This window comes from Agelaius phoeniceus, chromosome 9 (assembly GCF_051311805.1).
Source record: "Agelaius phoeniceus isolate bAgePho1 chromosome 9, bAgePho1.hap1, whole genome shotgun sequence".
In the NCBI taxonomy this organism is placed as follows: Eukaryota; Metazoa; Chordata; class Aves; order Passeriformes; family Icteridae; genus Agelaius; species Agelaius phoeniceus.
In genome coordinates this window covers 28170438-28189182 of record NC_135273.1, presented here as the reverse complement: position 1 = coordinate 28189182, position 18745 = coordinate 28170438, and the positions used below count along the sequence as shown (strand labels likewise).

Here is an 18745-nt window from a genome sequence, read left to right as displayed (position 1 = left end):
ACCCTTCCATGCCGCAGGGCCGGGACACCCGCAGGCCCATTCCTGCAATGCTTTTAACAACTCCCTCTGCCCTTGGTTCTGCCAGCCAGCTCGACCATAGCTGGGGCAGCCTGGCAGAGGCGGCCCGCGGCGGCAGCGCCACACGGCCGAGCTGCGGCGGCCGCGCTGGGCCAGGCTCCCGGTGGGTTCCGGGGCACGGCTGAGGGAGCGATGAGGGAGATGAGGGAGATAGGGCGATGCCTCCCGGCGGCGCCGCCGCCATGGGCAGGGCGGGGCGGCCGCGCTGACGTCAGGGCGGGCGGTGGGGCGCGGGGCGGCTGCGTGTTCCCGCCCTCCGCCCCTCCCTGCGCGGGCCGGGCCGGCCGGCGGGACCCGAGGGCGCGGAGCGGGCCTGCCCCGGGAGGCGACACGGCCCGCGCCGTCCGGCGGTGAGTGCGGGGCGGCCACCCCCGCGCCCTCATCGGGGGCTCTGTGCCCGCGGGGAGCGGCCGCTGTCCTCCGCCCAGCGCCGCCGCCCTGCGCCGGGGCGGGGGTCGCGGCTCGGCCGGGGATGCTGCGGCAGCGGGGGCCGCGCGGGCCGCGGGAGGCCGGGGCCGGGCGGGCGGGGCGGCCTCAGCGCTCAGCTCCGGGCCCGCTGAATGTCACGGGCGAGCCGCCCGCCGTGCCCGGGCTCGGGGGCAGCCGGACTCGGGGGCAGCCCGGCACGGCGGGCCCGGCGCCGGGAGCGCCCCGGTGCCGGCTCTGCGGTGCTTGGCGCGTCCTGTGTGTGCGGTGTGCGGGCAGACGCACCTGCAGCTGCCTTGGGAGCAGCTGCTGCGAGCTCCGGCCGCAGACGTCTTGTAGCGTGAGGTGTCGTATCTCGAGGATTTTAATCTCCGAAAAGGGGAAGACGCAAAAGCGCCCAGTGTGTGTAACGATAACGATAAAAAAAATAGTGACGGCGGAAAAGAATTATAATGGTGGCATTTCTGCTTTAGCAGTGATCTGTTGAGATTTATACCAAGGGGATGTTCTGTACGTTGTGGTGATTTCACTTTAATGACACTGAGACTTTGCTTTCGTCACCCAGAGCCTGCTGTTCACTTCGTGTTCTGTCAAATGTACTTTGGCACACAATGAAACGTAGGCAACCTCAGCCTTTAACTTTGAGCTGGAGGAGGTCGAGCTGTTTATCTTCAGTTTAAGAAAGCAAAACTGCATGGGAACTTTGTGCTCTAGCAGAGCGTTAGTGTCCAGGCCAGACATCAAATTAAGGTAAGGATTGTCCATCTGGTATGCTGTGTGAAGATGTAAAGCACTTTTCAGGGGAACTGGTGCATCTTGCAGGGTTAGAGCTTCATGTCTACAGCAGGTTGATCTTGGTGTCTGTGGGCTTTGAGCCTTGGTTTGGTGCAGAATAGAATTTTTTGCCACGAAGGTGTTAAAAGTGAAATGAAGTTGAATCTAAGTTCTCGTTTTGTTACATTTTTATAATTGAGAGCCACTTCACATATGTACTGCGACTTTAGTAAATTTCTCTCTTCCAGAGAAATATACAAAACTCTTGGGTTACTGAGACTTTACTAAATTTCTCTCTTCCAGAGAAATATACAAAACTCTTGGGTTAGCCTGGGGCAGTAAATATTTACAATGTTTGCTGATAATGAATGAAATTGGCAAGACTTTTTATCGTCTTTGCAATGATCACATGCCTCTAAATTCTATGGGCCCATTTTGAATTACATGCCTCCAAGCTGAAGAGGTGATGGCCTAACAAATGGGACATGAGTAACCTAAATGTCAACCAAGGATCTATGTCAATATACAGCTTAGAGTAGAAAAGTTGTTTTTGAAGTTCAGGTTTAATTTCTGCTCATGGATAGTATTTTTCATTATAAAAGTATCAATGTTTGGGTTCCAAAAACTGCCCAGTATAGTCTTTTAACTGTAAAGCTGTTGAAAGGGTAGAAATAGCCTCAATTAACATAATGATCTCATTTAATGTATTGTTATACTAATGAGTAATCCTGTTTAATGGAACTGTTCATGTAGAAGCTCATTGGAGTAAAATCCATTACTTTTGGACCTGATCATCCTTTAAGAGGGATTGGTTATTTGGAATAAACCAGTTAGTAGGAAATGTTGGCACAGGCTCTTTAGATAAAAAGCCATCGTGCCATCACTCTTGAGATGAACATTGCTTGCCTGGAATCCTTAGAAAGTGTGGATCTCTCAAAATGGAAAGGAGATGAAGGAATAAAAGGTTACAGAAACTAATATGATGAAATAAATCTCCAGTGGTTGTGGTGTTCTCTTTCAGCCACTATTCACTGTAAACAGCAGCACCATCTTCTTAATTAGAAGCTTTCAGGCAGGGTTAAGTCCCGTGCCAACAGGGATGCTAAGGAGATCAAAATACTAATGGTGCTTTTGATAATCAGGTTGAAAATCCTGTATTGTGTTTCAGTTGGAGCAATAAAAACAGATTATGTCAATCTCTGGATACCTGCACACATGTATGTTACAGTAAAACCCAAGAGCATTAAATGGTTATCCCAAAGTTGAAGTTTGGCTGGTCAGGAAAGGACTCTGCATTTCTTCCCAGCTCTTGGATACACACCCCAGCTTACTCTTGAACTGCTACCAAGTAGGTGCATTTTGGAAGATATTCTGAGAATGTTGTTTCCTCCTTAGTCAAAAGTAGCTGGATTTGCAGAGTTCTGGACTTTGCTCAGTAGTCCTTCTCTGTTCTGAAAGGAGGATTCAGCTGCAGCAGTTCTGCTGACAATATCCTATAGGAATTGAAGAAAGTCTCCTCAGGGTGGTGGTTTTGCTTATCCCTGGTCACATGGGGAACTGGTGTCGCAAGTTCTTGCTAAATTGCCTGATTCACTGCAGATTGTTGGGTTTTTCATGAGCACTTAGTCTGTGCTGAGCTGAAGTCCTGCTCTGCAGAGTGCATTTTAATGGCCTTTATTGAAGAGGTACTGGCAGTGCTGGCAATGTCCTCACTGCAAGGAGGCTTGGCTTCTTTGCCAGAGGAAATGGCTGATAAGGATTTACTTTGATGAGGTGGCTGAGCAACTTATGGATCAGGAATAGCCCTTAAATTGTACATAATTTCTGCAATTATTCCCTGAAGCCTAAGAAATTCTGTGCTTTTAGGCTAATCAGCCCAGATGGCTTGTGACACACACAGCACAAGGGAAGCATCCAGGGAGAACTGAATGTCCCAGCTCCTCTTGACTCAATAAAATGCCTACTTTAAGCTGGAGATTCAAATCTCTTCTAGATAGATGCAGTTTATCACTACAACGTGGATTTAGTTGATAATTCCATTCACACTCTTTTTGTAAGTTGTTTTGAAGATTGGCTTTACTTAAATGCTATTTTTTCTGATATTATATGTTAAAATTATTACATAGTCATGTTGATATATATTTTTGATGGGTTGAGGGTTGCTGTGGCTTTTGAGTTACCTTCATCTCAGTAAGGCAAACTTGCATAGGTAGAAACTTGGCAAGACCCAGGCTGCTGCTGTTGGTAGCAGGAGACTTGAGGGGAGGAGCACAATCTGTCAGCCTGCATAGCCTTATCCATCAGTAAACAGAGTTAAAAACAGAAAAAAAAATATCTCTGTGTAAATCTTTTAATCATGGAAGCTTTCTGAAATGGTAATTTGGATATGTGTAGCTTTACTATGACTCCATTGAGCACTGATTAAGCAAAACAAGCAATATGTATTGGCTTCCTGTAAATTTGAATAAAACACAGCATAGATGACTAACTCTGAAGGGGATCCTGTGACAAACTGTCATTCCTAACTGAACTTACATCTGAGTTTCTCAGATAATCTGTTTTGGTTTTTTTTTCTCCTTCTGTTTCAAACCTCTGGGGACATAACAAATATCTGTGTCTTCCATGCTGTAGGAAACTGACCTTGAGAAGTACAATCCCGTATAGCTGCTGGTGTATCAGAAAGCTGGTAGGAAAACACAAAACACACATTAAAATCCTGGAGGCTGCCAGTCTGTTGTCAAAAACATCTTGGTATTTGTTATACTGTGGGAAACTTGCAAAGTTGTTTGCTACTCAAACATTTTCAGGGAGTCTGGTTTTGAGACTGGAAACTGATTTATATCAGTGGAATTGTAGACAGAAGCTGTATTGAGTCCAGCACTAATGAAATGAAACTCAATAGCAAGAAAATGATACTTTGAAGATGTGTTTTACAAATAACCAAGTTTCAGCTGAAAGCTGTAATACACAGGTGTGTGGCTGCAGTATTTTTGATCAAGGGTGAATGTTAAGAAGTCAGATTTCAAATAATACAGTATCTTCATGAAAACACATAAATGTGAAACAGACTGGTGTGTTTGGTAGCAAGGAGAGTAGGTATGACACATTGCCTCTTCTGGCCATGTAGGGGGTTTAGAAGCAGCAGTTTTAGTAGTTTTCTTTGAGAATCTGTGCAAGACAATGAAATAACCTTGAAAGACTTGTTATTGAGGCTCTGGAACTCCTTGCTTAAGGCAGTCAAGGATGTAGAAAGTTTGGGGGTTCAAGGACAGGTTACACAAAGCAGTGGACAAGAGATCTGTGTAGGGTTCCTGAACAAACTGCATCAAATTTAAGATATACTATGAATTGAGAGCAGTTGAAGGTTGAGGAAGTCTCATTTTGTCTTTGCCCTAATCATCCCTTTCCTGGTGCATTTTTGTTTTAAGACAACCACAAGTTAATGGGATTTTTGTATTCCTCGCCTCTAAAATAGAATTGACTGGAGAATTGAACTGGGCATTGAAGTGCCATGATCCACACACAGTGAAATTCCATGATTTATATAATATTTCCAGCTTGTGCAGGATTCACTGTCTGTCTTTCCTGATAGCAGTGTTAAGGATTTTCTCTGTCAGTCCTTTTTCTAGTATTTTTTGAAATCCAGCAGTGGCTGACTTAACAATATGATTTTTTTTAGATATGTAGCAATATGCTGATGTGTTCTTGTCTCAAGATCATGATCTTCTGTGAAAAACTGAACTATGCTGAAATAGCACTGCAGTATGTAGGAAAGAAAATCTCAAAACTATTTTTTCTATCTTCTTTCTGCTTCATCTTGTCTAATCTTGCTCAGTTATCACGTGTGAACCTCTTCAGGCTTATTGAAGATATCCCAGTGCCAGTGAGTCTATGAATTACATGCAGTCTCTTCCAATTATCTCTGCTTGCCATTCAGCTTAACCTATAACTGCAATTCTTACTCAGGCAGCAGGAGAAAAAGAAAGAATGAGTGTATGTGGCTAGAGGGGGGGAAAAAAACCGACTTACATACTGGTTGAAAGCTCAGCCTCATTGAAGATTTAAACCCATGGAAATTCTTAATCTTAGGATCCCACATAGAAAAATGTTCAGCAGCAGTTCAGACAGGAAGTATTGTTTCTGTTATTAGTCATTATTTAATCATTACAAAATATATATTGAAAAATATGTTAGTGCCAGTGTGAGAGGCTTCTAGCTCAAGACAGCTCAGTGTTTTTACATGGAGAACATGCATCAGTTGAATAAACAAACCAGAGGAGTAGGATGGACAACATGGCAGTCTAAAAAGGGATATTTCCAGTTATAATTAGCTGTATACCAAGTTTCACTTGGCTTTCAGCCTGCCTGTTCTTATCAAGAAGAAAATCCTGCTCCACTAAACATGTTTGTATGTAAGAAGTAGAAAACAGTAACTGGTAACCAGCTCTTTGAGTTTGTTACCGAGTCAATGGTGAAGTAAATCTTTCCTAGAAGAGTCAGAGATGGGAATAGTGTGTTTGAATCACTAGGTAACAGTGGATAGTGCTGAGGAAAAAAGGGTTATTCCTGTGTTCTTAAGTGAAATATTTGCTAGAGAACAGCAGGTCATTCCTGCTGTTTGCAGTAGGACATTGCTTTTGAGACAGATGCAATCTTTCTGGATTTGTTCTTACAAGACAGATTAAATTACCCATGTGAAATGCTGTTGCTGAAGGACTAATACCATCAGCAGAAGCAGGGGCCTGTTTCTGCTGTCAGTTGCTTTGATGCTGACATAATCACAAAATGTTTTAAGGAGAGATCAGGATCTGACATTTCACTGGTAAAAAGCTTTAATTCTAGACTGCAATTGATGTTTGGGATTCTTCCAGTCAATCTTAGCCACAGCATAAAATTTAAATTGCCTTTATGTTGGTGATGCCACCTTTAAAACTCTTCTGAAAGGCAGGTTTCTGATTAGCTTCTGCCTTATTCTTCATGTAAGAATGCCAAAAATGTTTGAGAAACCTTGGAAAAAAGACTCTGATGGGAAAGAGGAGAGTCTTTCCAAAATCTATGTACTTGCACACAAGCATATACACAATGATGGCTTATCTTCCAGGACAGAAATTGCTAAATGCAGGGAAGTATTAAGACAGCATAGGAACCTAGATATAAATGTGCTTTATAGTCACAGTATATTTGTTTGAGGTTGTTTTTGGAAGGGCTTGGGAGGTGGTGCTGGTGAATGATTAACAGATTTTGGCTTCTCTGTAGGTGTGTCACTTTGTCTCTAGGTTGCAGAGTATTGGATCTGTAAGGCAGGCAGACAATGTCTGTCTTTTCTTAAGTTTTTCCCCTTTCTGTTTGTTATCCCTGCAAATTTGGTAGCAATTTAAAGTATCATCAACAAGAGAAACAAGTAAAGGCTTTTCGTTTCTCCAGCAAAGATATTGAAAACATCTGCATCTTTTGCTATTTAGGAGCTATTAAGCAACCCTAGTGAAGAAGCTTGACTTGCTCACTGGGGTGGAATCTCCTGGGTTGGTTCAGTCCACAGGAGGCTGTTCCTTGCACAACATAAGGAGTGAAGTAATCCACATAATTTAATTCCTTCTGGCAGGGGTGTTTCTGCACTGGAGCCAGAGGTATTGGCCATGATAATGATAATTTTCTGATATATGACAGTATATCCCTCCCACCTCTTGCAGTGTTCCTGGGGTCAGCACACCTAATGTGTTAGGTGTTATCATCTGTTATCATCTGGGCCTTGTGGTCCTTGGATGCCAGTGAAAGCCACTGTGCTCTGAGTCTTGTGTTTGGGAGCTGGTTATGCAAGGGCTGCCTGGTGTTTGTATCTGCAGCTACAGGCTTGACATTGCTCATCCAGGTTGAGCAAGGTCTGCTGAAGAAAGGAATTGATGACTTCCTGCAAGAGGATGCATCAGATGGAGAGCAGGTTCAGAGTTGTGCATCTCCAGTGCTTTATTCCAGTTTCTGGCTGACCTGTCCCTGACAGCAGTTAGGCTGTCAGCACTAAGGCAGCAAAGAGTAACTGTCCTTGCACTTCACGTCTCATTTATCAGCAAACCATAATAACCTGCATTAACACTTATGAGGAACCTGAAATGGCACTGTCAAGGCTTTCTTATTCCTTACAAGAGACCCTGATAGTCTCTTTTACTGGGAGTAATTGGTCTGTACCCTCAGGTATCCTCTTCCATCTTCTTTTCTTTGTGCTGAAGCTGTTCCTTGCTGCAGCTGGCTAAACATCTGGACCTTGACTGCCTTCCACCTTGTCAGTTGTGTAAGGATGCCAAAAATCAATGCAACTTTACTTGTTTGAGAAACAGATTTTTATCAAAAGTTTTTCTTGTAGATAAAATTTGCATGACTTTTTTCCCATAAAATCTAAAGGGGCTTCTGATAACTCATACCCTGTTTTGTTTCAATGTTTTGGTTAGGTTTGGTGTAAAAATTTGGAGTTTAAAATGAATAGTTTCTGTTTGACTGTTATGAAAAGCACAAGTGGACAACAATTACAAAGTATCCTTGTCTGGTCAGATAACACTTGGCCCTTTTTTGCTTCCTTGAGGTGCCTGATGCTCCATGTAAACAGCATTAATGGCACAGTGAACTGACAGTGTGGCCCTGAGGGATGCAGAGGGAGTTTTTGATTCTGGAAGTATTGTGGTAGCTTTCTTCTACAAAATAGAGCTGCATTTCCCAATTTCTTTTTCTCCAGTAAGTGCTTATGTCCTCTTGCCTTATCAAACATTAAGAATTCTGATGAATAGCAAGAATGCTTTTAGAGTTGACAAGGGATGTTACATTTTCTGCTTTATTGACCAAAGATACTGCTTAATGTTAAAAATACTGAAACTCTTTATGATGCATTTCTTGCTTCCTTCTCCCTTTATTCATTATCATGTTCTGCTCCTGTTCTTTGACCTAGTGTATTTTGACAGGAAATTGAGCACAAGAGCAGCTTGGGTAACTGGTTGGTTGGTGTTTGCTAGATCAGCCCTTCAAAGTGGGTAGAACCTCGTTAGTGTTAGGGCTGAAAAACAGAAAAGGGCGTATCTCTAAGCTGCATTGAGACCTGAAAACAGAATCTCACAATTTGGGACACAGAAAAGCAAGGCAATTTCAGAGAAATAGAACAGGAAGCCCTTACAGTCTTGGAATTTCTTGCTATACTTCCTGGCTATGGTTCCTTCAGAAGGCAGTGTCAGGGAAGCTGGTGTTAATCTCTGCAGTTTGGACATAGGAAAAGGAGAGTTGCTGAATTCAGAGATGCCTTCATAAAACATTGGGAATTGAATCAAGAACAGGTGTTTAGGAGAAATGGAAGACAGGAGAAGGAAAGCAGGCTTGGAGGTTTTTACTACAGAGCTGATAAATCTTACTGGATCTTGGAGTGAAAGTGGCACTTTGGACTGAACTGAAACCACTCTGTGCAGAGTAAACAACACAAAAAGTTGTAAATACTCAAAGTTCAGTCTTGAAGCCATCAGAATTTCTGGTTGCATTCTGATTCATTTTAGTTCATACAGCATGCATGATTTCCTCAGGATTCATGATCTTGAATTCCCCAGGGCTTGTCATGCTCAGAGCAGGTGTTTGCCAGCTGGATCTCTTGCCAGTTTCTTCCATTCTAGTAAGCTCCCATGGTCCTCTTAAAGCTGAAAATTGACTTGCAGTCATGCTGCCCGTCTTGGACTGTTCTTAAGTGAGTGCTAAAGAAACCTTTTGCTGTTTCTGTTGCAAGGACCTCCCATACTTTTCCCTGATGACATTCAATGCCTCCCTACATTGGTGGAAATAAGATATTTTCACATAACTGATGTAATGCATTTTTAATAACCCAGAGGTGTAAGAGGTGGTTTTATAAGCTGTGCACAGGGCACAGCTGAAATACACATGCACTTCAATTCCTGTGAGTGAAACACAGATCTGAAACTGCTGCCATGGCAGTAGGACTGCAAGGGGAATTTCTCTGGCCTGTCACCAGCCTGTCACATGGGTTCCATCCCTCAGCTGGGTATTCCACACTGCTGTGACAAGAGGAGGGGAATTCAGTCCCATTCAGGAATCTGGAACTGGAAAATGCTGTTATCTTCCTGGTGGCAGGGATCCTACGGATTGCAGGATTTTAAAATGTACAAATACATTTTCAAATGTGTGAATCTTTAAGCTGTCTTCTTCTGTAGGGCAGAGTCTCAGGTGCAAAGCTGGACTTTGCTGAGAAGCTAATGTATAGGAAACTGCCTTCCTGGTGGTGCTGAAACAAACTGTGAATGAAATTACAGTGAATGTTGTGCTTGCCAGTTAAAACTAAGAGTGCAGGATTTTATTGAGGTGTAAATAATCCTGTAGAGGAGGTACCAAGGAGGGTGAGAATTAATATCCTTTTGCTTATCACCAGGATCTTGAATATCCTTGAAGGTAAGGATGTAGCAGCTTTTCAGTTAATTCAGATTATACTTCAGAGGGGGTCTGTGGATTTTAACTCCTTTTCCCTGGATCATTATTTAAGGCTAGGCTCTTTATAATTAGCTTAATTCCTGATTAGGCTTGTGTGCACTAGATAATGTATTTCCCAAGGCAAAGAATATAAAACTTGTTTGCCCAAATGTCAGTTTTTAAAAAATCCATAGATTACTTAAGTCTAAAAATACTTTGAATTTCTTTATAGTACAGTAGGCTGCAATTTAAATTGTATTGAACTTGAATCTTCTGGGATGCAGAAATCATAGTCTAAGTGGTAACAGTGCTGCTTGATAAGGGAGTTTAATTGTGAGGCTGGTTTAATCTGTCCTAGTAAACATAGCTAAAGAGTAAGGAAGTTTTAGAGAACTTAATAAGAAAATTCCCCATTTTCTGGAAAACATCTGCCAGACATGATGCTGTTAAGTTTTAGTGGTTTTTTTTGATGACATTGTGTTTCAATGAAACAAATGAAACATTTGGCATCCAGGAAGTGGCACAGTAGTTACAGTTACATAGCTAATAAAATACAGAGAAGTATTGTTTGTTTTTTAATTTAATTATCAGAAGTGTTCTGGGCTATCAGTATGGTTTTGTTGAAGATAATTGTTGTCTTTTCCTAATCAAGGATAAATGAGCAAGAGCCCTTTCTAGAGAACTGCAAGGTCTCCTTTTCAAGTTTAATTTGCAGCACTTGGTGGAGGATTAAAGTAATCTAATTAAATGGCCTCATTTAAATTTTGCAGTCACCTAAGAGATGGTAGACAGATGTGAAAAGGGAATTATCCATAAAGCATGCAAGTTAAATTAGCAGCTTTCTAATTTAACTTTTTCAATTTGGAAGATTTCTTCACAAGACTTGCCTTTTCTTTAGAGTTAGGTTATCTTCTGAGGGATCTGCACTGTGATGCTTGCTGGGAATGAATTCATCAGCATATTAAAGGCCATTTTTTATTCATAGAGTTATTAAAAAAAAAGGTGTACTTTATTGCATGTAGTTGACATGAAGTAAAGATCTTTGATGTTGCTAATAAAGCCTGATGATATTATTTTCCTGTGCAAGGTGTGCAGGTAGGCAAGAAGTCTAACATTAGACACTTCAATCCACATGCAGGCAGGTGTCATACATGGTGAATGAGATGTTCTGCTTGTCCCAGGGAGAAAATACTTGTGTCCTTCTTTGCACACCTGGGTGAGGGCAGTGTCTCTGCTGTGCAAGAATTCTCTGAGTCTTTGAAAAGTCGGGGTTTGTGTATTCTGAAATGGAAGTGCACACACCAGTTGCAGAATGTGGATTCTGGTGTTCTAACAAGTTAGGAGCCCCTAAATGCCCTGTCTGCAGTACCTTTCTCTTTCTATCTTTGTAATGCAGATCTGCTTCCGGAAGTACTGCTCTGGGGCATCCTATTCCCTGACAAATCCTCAGGGTATTGCAGTTTGCATGAATTTAATGCCACTTCGATCTTATCTTTGATTTTATCTTCAACTGTATCACTAAGAATTTAAATGTTTCTTAGTGAGCCTTGCAGCTTGGGGAGTGATTCACTTTAGGGTAATGCTTGCTGTGGTTACACAAGATATTCTGTGTACTTTGAATAAGTAGAACTTTTGAATTCGCTTACTAACGCTGACCTTATGCAACTGTTGCACTGTACCTCAGGTTTATGTGTGAATAAGATGATTTCCAAAATAGACTACAGTCTCCATACCAAGAGAAAACAATGACTAAGAATGTGAATCTTGATTTGGGGAGATCCATAAGGTCTGGGAAGAAAAAATGTTGTAGTGAGATGGATGATGAGTAGTTATTTCCTGTGTTTGAGGCATTGGGGAAACAGAAAATAATCTCAAAAAATTCGCTTTTAGTCAGATTTTACATTCTTGTTTTTTGCAGGTTTGTGTTGCTGACCACAGGTTTTTGCTATGTTATATTTGTGACTTTTTAAAAAGACTAAATCTTAAGTTTATGACTTAATAATTGTAACAGTTGAAAGCTCAGTTTGTTGCTGAGAATGGGTAAAAAAAATCCAAGAAAAAATCATCCAACCTCTTCTGAAGTATATTTTATTGATTACAAAAGGAAAACAAAACAAAAGAGATGGTTTATGCTGAGAATGAAAGTTGGGGGAGGGAGCTGTCATCTGAAGAACATATTACTGCCAGATAACTGCTTGAAATCTGGAGTTCACAAAATGTCTGGGTTACTTTTTATCAGCATAGTGGAGTTAGGCACAGAAATCTAGGAAGCACATAGCTGCAAATGTGTAGAAAACTGTGTTTAATATGTGGTTGATTCAGGTTTAATGTTGTTTTATTTTCCTTTCTTAGATTCAAGCACCCTTTAAGGACCAATGTACCCAATAGCTCATGGAAGAAAGAAATCAAAACAGGACATCCTTGGTTTCCAGGCTACCGAAATATGGAATGAAAACTTTGGGGGCTGTTTTGCAACCGATGCCAAACGGGACGGCCGTGAACTTAGCAGGGAGTAATGGTGGCAAAAATTTCAACAAGCACAATGGCACTGTTGGAATGTCTTCCTTTGCTTTCAACTGGAAAAAATCAAATAAATATCAGCTTAACGATCAGAATGGGAGAGAAGCCAACACCAGACGCAACTCTAATGAAAAATTAATTGATTCTGAGAAGTACCCTCAATCTCAAGGAGCATTGGGCAATGATGAGCTCAGGGTGGGTTTGAACAGTACTGCTTCGGTTGTGTCAAAAGCAGCAAAGCAAACCAATATGTTTGTGTCTTCTACTGAGGAATTAAATCCAAAGTCTATACCTGGACTCTCTAGTTCAGCTAAATTCACCAAAGGTATCCTGTCAGGAAGGACATACTCTGGACTCAATGCTCCAAGATCAAATTTAAATGGATTTTATGGAAATCGGCCGGTGGTAGGTTTGCAGAGACCTAGAGCTAATTCTGGTGCCACAAGGACAAGTTCAGGAGAAAGCCTGGCACAGTCTACAGACAATGCCAGCAAGGCTTTTTCCTGTGACAAAATGGTAAGATCACAAAGTTTCTCACATTCCGTTCAGAATTCTTTCCTTCCCACTGCATCTCTAACCAGGTCACATTCCTTTAACAAAGCTGTGGATCTTACAAGGCCTTATCATAGTCAAAATCTCGCTGCCAGGACGTCTCAGAGGTCTGCTCTGCTGTCAAGGAACGCGTGTCAGTTGGATGTACCCAATGGAAACGAGCCGCTGAAGTATGGATTTACCAGACCGTACTCGGCTGTGTCAGCTCCCTGTTCCAAGAAACCCCCACTGTCAAATGGATCTGGGTCAGCACCTTCCTATGGATACAGATTAAGTCGGCCTTCTCTGCTGAAGCCAACCAGGCAGCGCTTTGCTGGGAACGCCGTTGTGGATGGCAGCAAAAGCGCGGCTCCAGACGCGTGCCTGGTGGAGAGTGCGGAGATCTCAGCAAACATCAACAGAGCCGTTGATAAAAACAGCATTCTGGAGAGCAGGGCTCAAAGAACAGAACCTGGGGAAGCCCTGCATGAAAGTCTGGGAAAACATGGGTCAAAAGTGATGTGTATGAGCGATGATGGAGATGAAATATCGATATCTTCTTTGTCATCCTCTGAGAAAAACGATTTGAGTGAAGACTTCAGTGACGATTTCATAGATATAGAAGAGGCAAACAGAACTGTACAAATCCAGCAGAAGGAGAGCTGCCTTCAGGAATTAGAGCATGGGGGCAGAACGTCCATCGAGCCCTTCACGTCTCTCAAGGAAAGTGGAGGATCTCACTGTAATGCTGATGACTGGCTTGATATAAATGTGTCTGGTAAATACATTTTTATGTTCTATTTGAAATTTTAAATGCTAAGTCAAAATTCTGTAATGGTAATTAAGTTATTTAATGTAATTGCTCATTGCTTATGATTTGTTTCAGAATGGAACTGCTCTATGCTGACATATGTGTTTGCTTCTGCCTTTGCTGCATTATAGTTTTTTCCCAAGCATTACTTTGAGGAGCTCTTTGTGATAAAAATGAAGCTGACCTCCTTTGAACACATTTGTGTTGTGGTTGTGGGATTCCTTGTATCCTTGCTATGCCATTCATTTTCTGGGTTGGTGATATTTTAAGAAAATTTCACCTCATGCTCCCTCCACCTCTGTAGGCAGAGAACAGCTGTAACTGCTTCTAAGTAGTGGAAATAAGTGTAGGATGTGTAATTGAATTAGCTCAGTTATAAACAGGATTGTTACTGGGTCTTTTTTGTTTTTTCTGATGCATATTAATTCTTTAAAAATTAGTTGAAGACACAAGAAGATGCTTTTGAAAGTCACATTTTCAAATCTTTGATGGTCTTCTCATGATAAAAGCTTGTTTGAGGGATGTTGCAATTGCAAGACTAGATCCAAAGGATATATTTTTGGACCCACCTTCTAATATGTTAAAGAGATGCAGATTTCTAGAAAACAGCTTCCACAGTGGGTGAATTAGGGCAGTGTAAAAGGTTAGCAATGATGTAGGTTGGAAGATTCCTTGGTTGTAGCTGCCAAACCAGCTTAAACTTTTCCCCCTTCTGGGACCAGGGGACAATACTGTAGAAAGCTTTCAGGTATTTCTGTTATAGTACAGCTCCAGCAAAGGTAGCACACCAGTAACAGGCATTTGAATGTTTATTTTTTGATTATTGGATTGTTTTGGTAATCTTAACTGATGCTGTTCTCTTTAAGCAGTGGATGACAACAGTGAAAGCACAAAACACACTACTGAGAATGTCATCTCTTCAGAGATGAACTACAGAGCTGGCTCCTCCTTTGAGCTTTCTCCATCTGACAGCTCTGATGGCACATACATGTGGGATGAAGAAGGGCTGGAACCTATAGGAAGTGTCCATCCCTGTGGAAGTTACGACTCTTCAGAAATGAACAGCATAGTATGTATCTGTATTCATAACTTGAATTATTACAATGTGTTGAGTTTATTGCTTATTAAGTATATTATTTAATACTAGTTATTTTTTTAAAAAAAAGCTATAATTGTTTCTGGACCAAGTGGCCTTGATCAGGCTGTTTGCACACATTTTTTCTTTCCTTATTCTAAAGTCAGGACAAAACAGGTCCTTCCTTATGCAGTCTCACAGCAGTGCTCACAAAGAGTAAAGGAATTTGATTTCTGCAAAGTATAGGTTCAACACCTTCTAGCAATCTCTAAAGATAGGAGTGAAAAAGCCAGAAAATAGCTGTTGCCTCTGTGGCTTCTTGCATTTGTTGTTCTGTACTCTGTGCTCATAGGGCCCTTGTGAGCTGAAGCAGACATTTGATTTCTCTCTTCAGTCAGTCATGGCAAATTTGAGGTGGAGACCTGGCTGTAGCTCACTGTAGCAGGGCTCTTTGGGCATCTCCAGTGGGATACACAAATGCAGCACAACCTTTTTCTTGCTGCTGAACTCAAACTGATGTGCAAGAAGCATCATGAAATGTGAGGAGGGTGGATGGAGAGTTGTTGCTATGTGGTGATCCCCCATCTGAAATCAGGGAGCCAACCTTGTACTTTTAGTGGGCCTGAAGAAAATTCTGTCTATCTGCCCTTGTTTATACTTCTTTATCTGCACAGACTTCTGAATCAAGCAACTTGGATTTTATTAACATGATGCTAAGCATCAGAGCATTTGACAAAACCAATTTGGTTTAATTGATGCGTCATGCTTCGTGAGTTTCAGGCGTGTTGGGTACTGTGTCACCACTGCCAATTCAGTAATGTAAATACCACTTTCAGACTTGGGCACAGATAGGTAATTACATTCTTTGTGTGTAACTTAATATCAATTCCTGATATATTTTCAGCTGCTTGTGGTATTGTTTGCTCTCTGTCTTAAATGATGATGTTGGGATCTAGTGCTTGAAAGAGTTTAGCAGTGGTTAAATTTTGTGGTTAATTTTGTGTTAACAATTTTTGTGGCAATTGTGGCCAGCTTGGAAAAGCTGTTAGAGATTTTTGTAGTGTGAGTTTTGTAGCTTTATTGGTGTTTACAGGGAAAAGTTTCATGGAGGCCACTGCAAAGACAAATACCCTTGTTGCAGACACATGCATGCACATGCCAAGAAAAGAGGGAAGTTTTTAAACTTTGTCCATGGTAAGTTTTAAACATAGATATTTTAATACATACACTGAAAAGTAACAAACAAATGGAAGACACTTCTACTGTGCTTTCAGAATATATATCTAGGTTTTGATACATGTAGCCCCTGTGAATTAATTTGTGCATGGGTATGAGTTCCTACTGAATCAATGAGCTGATTGACAGAAGCTGTTGTAAGCAGATGAGAGGTACATTAGAAGCCTTTGATATTCTTGTTCACTATTTTGGATTATTTCTTTGTTTATTGAAAGTAAACAGTTTTTAGAGAGGGCTTAAGAATGGAAGAATGTATTTACTAGTTTTTGAGGAAGTGGAGAAAGGAGATTTTAAGACTTGATGTTGAATCTAGAAGATCATGGATTGTTGCTACCCATTTTGATTTTTTATCCTGTTACTGCTTTTCCTGAATTCAGTGCTTACTGCTGTACTGTGACATTTGTCTGAATGAGAAAAGCATCAATAGCACCTTTTATTTTTGCAAGGCAGAAATGTATTTTCAGTAGGGGAAAAAAGGAGCTCTGAAGTGTTGAATTGCCTTTTAGTAGTTGTTCTTTTTTTTTTCCCTGTAGTTGTTGGTTTTGGTAGAAATTTTGATATATTTGATATCTTTAGTCTAAAGATTAAACAGTGATCTTTTCTAATCTGAAGATGCAGAAGAATTTCTGATGCAGTTTTTCATTCTTTCTGAAAAATAGTACTCTTGAGTAGGTTACTGTAAGCTTTTCTTCTATGTTTTTCCTTTTCTCTGCAAGCAGGGAGTAGAAAGACAAAAAAGTGAAGGCATTGAGAATAATTATTGTGATTAGTCAACACGTCAGATGTTTTGATTGCTGGCAGATACGTGATCAAATTATGCAGTTTCTATCCTCTAGTGTGGTGAGTTGAAAGCAGTTCATATCTGTGTGTCAAAATCCAATTGATGAGGGTCAGATTTAAGAATTTGGAGTGCTTGGACTAATGCCAGCCAGCCTGCCCTTTGGATTTAGCATTTCCAGGGCAGTCACCAAGGCAGTAGTTCTGGAGTTCCTGTGGCACCAGGCTGGGTGAGTAGAAGCAGTGTGGCTGAGTGACAGTTCAGGGAACTGTGTGCTGAGTAATTGGTCATGTTTACTGCACAATTTGCTTTTTTCTTCCTCATTTCCATCCCACTGTTGTTTTGGTAGTCTTTTAAGCTGTATCCTTCCTAGTATCAGCGAACACTAGATGCTAAATGCTTTTCCTAAGCTTTTCCATAGATGGCAGTGCAGCCCCCACTAGGGTGATATTAGGAGTGTTTGGACCATCTTTGGGAGGGCAGCTTTTGCAAAGGGGATTTTTAACTGGGCTTCTGAAATGAGAACCAGCATAGGAAGGCAGCAGCAGGAGCTTGCTGGCCTCTCAAGCTCATTGTTCCTTTTTGGGGAGAAGAAAAGCCAGTATCTGTGCTATTCTCAGTGCATCTTTGTTTTAAAGACATGGGGATGAAGAATAAAAGAAAATTTGGCCTCTTTTAGTACAGTCCTCCTGTTTTTTACTAACTGAGTTAGCAGCTGCAGAGAAAGTGTGTAATCCAGTGTTGGAGGTTTAAGAATCATACAAATCTAAAGAATATCACAGGGAGGACTTAGGGCTTGGTAGAAATGTGTGGGATTTTTTGGAAGGATGAAAATATTTTTATTGTCTAATTGCATAACAGAAAGTAACTAATTCCACTATCCCTGTTGTTGTTTTATTTTCACTTCTGAATGGAAATTTTGGTTATTTTGGATAACTTTCTTGTGCTGGACTGGTTTTAAGTTTCTAAGCACTGAATTTGTTGGTGCCCTTTAAGGTTTTTTCAACAGCTGGTCTTTGCTGCTGAGCACCAAGTTGAGTGCTGTGTGAGCAGACTGATGCTTAGCTGAGCAGTTGATGGCTCTGTAGCTTAGCAGGAAGGGCAGTATTTATCCATAGGTGCTCTCACTTGATTTTAGCTGTGCTGTTTGCTCCTGTCCTGGGTTTTAGTCACTGACAGCAGTGCCTAGTTCCTTTGCTGCTTCATGGCAGAAAGCTGCTCAGCAGTGCCAGGTACAACTCCTGGGTGCAGTTTAGTTTTGCTAGATTTTTGTTTCCATTAATTTTTGTTTTTGTTAATTTTTGTCTGAAAATACTGTTCACCATACATGTAAGCAATGTGTTCTCAAACAGGCATCCTGACTGGAGTCTCATGGCTCCTTTGCTTGCCCTCTCTTGCTGTAGCAAGGTTTGAGGTGTTTTCTCATCTCCAGCACATTAAGTAGACACATGAGAAACAGAAGCTTTAATGTGTGTTTGTTCAGAGTGAAGCTTTGAATGTTTTTGGCAAGTGCAAGTCCTGATTTACATTGAGAAGGATAGGTAGTACAGCTGCACTTGTTCTGAGGTATCTGCTTGTTATAAAGATGCTACAATATTCTAGTGCTCAAAGTCTGCAAGAAGTAAAACTTTAAACTGAAGGCATTCCAATAATTTTGGCTCCTTTCTGTAATATTCTCGAGAGAGGTTTTTGCAATGTGATTTGGGTTTGTTTTTTCATTTCTTTTCAAGCAATTTCATTTGGGCCAATAGGTTTGGACAGGAAGCTTTCAGAGTGTTCCCTGTACTGTCAGATTGACTCTTTTTCCTGTAGGCTCCGGTAGCAATGTGAATCTTTGCACTGGGTTCATTTTTCCTGAAGTAAATAAAGCCAGTATTTTTGGGTATGTGCAGAGTGAACATCAATGTAATTATAAGGCATAGGATTATGGAATAATAATTGAAATCTGGCTTGAGGAGACAGATGGGTTTTAACTGCTTTGCTGAGAATTTAATTGCTCCTGGGATGAAATCTGGATCTCACTGGAATGAATCAGTTTGACACATGGCCAGAATTTTAGCCACAGTATAAA

At 41.2% G+C, this 18745-nt stretch overlaps 1 protein-coding gene across 7 annotated transcripts in view; it reads left to right on the top strand.

Moving 5' to 3' along the window:
• The first annotated feature begins 292 nt into the window (after positions 1-292).
• The window catches only part of CCSER2 (coiled-coil serine rich protein 2), a 61571-nt gene continuing 43118 nt past the window's right edge, over positions 293-18745 (top strand). For 3 of the 7 annotated variants that reach the window (XM_054637185.2, XM_077183345.1, XM_077183344.1), the window contains exons 1-3: positions 293-428; positions 12076-13552; positions 14455-14654. In XM_054637185.2, the coding sequence (XP_054493160.2) occupies positions 12115-13552; positions 14455-14654 (1638 nt within the window). In that variant the 5' untranslated portion in view covers positions 293-428; positions 12076-12114. Of the gene's footprint in view, positions 429-1069; positions 1255-12075; positions 13553-14451; positions 14655-18745 lie in introns of all 7 variants that reach the window. The other 4 variants (XM_077183340.1, XM_077183343.1, XM_077183342.1 and 1 more) reach the window with 2 other exon arrangements.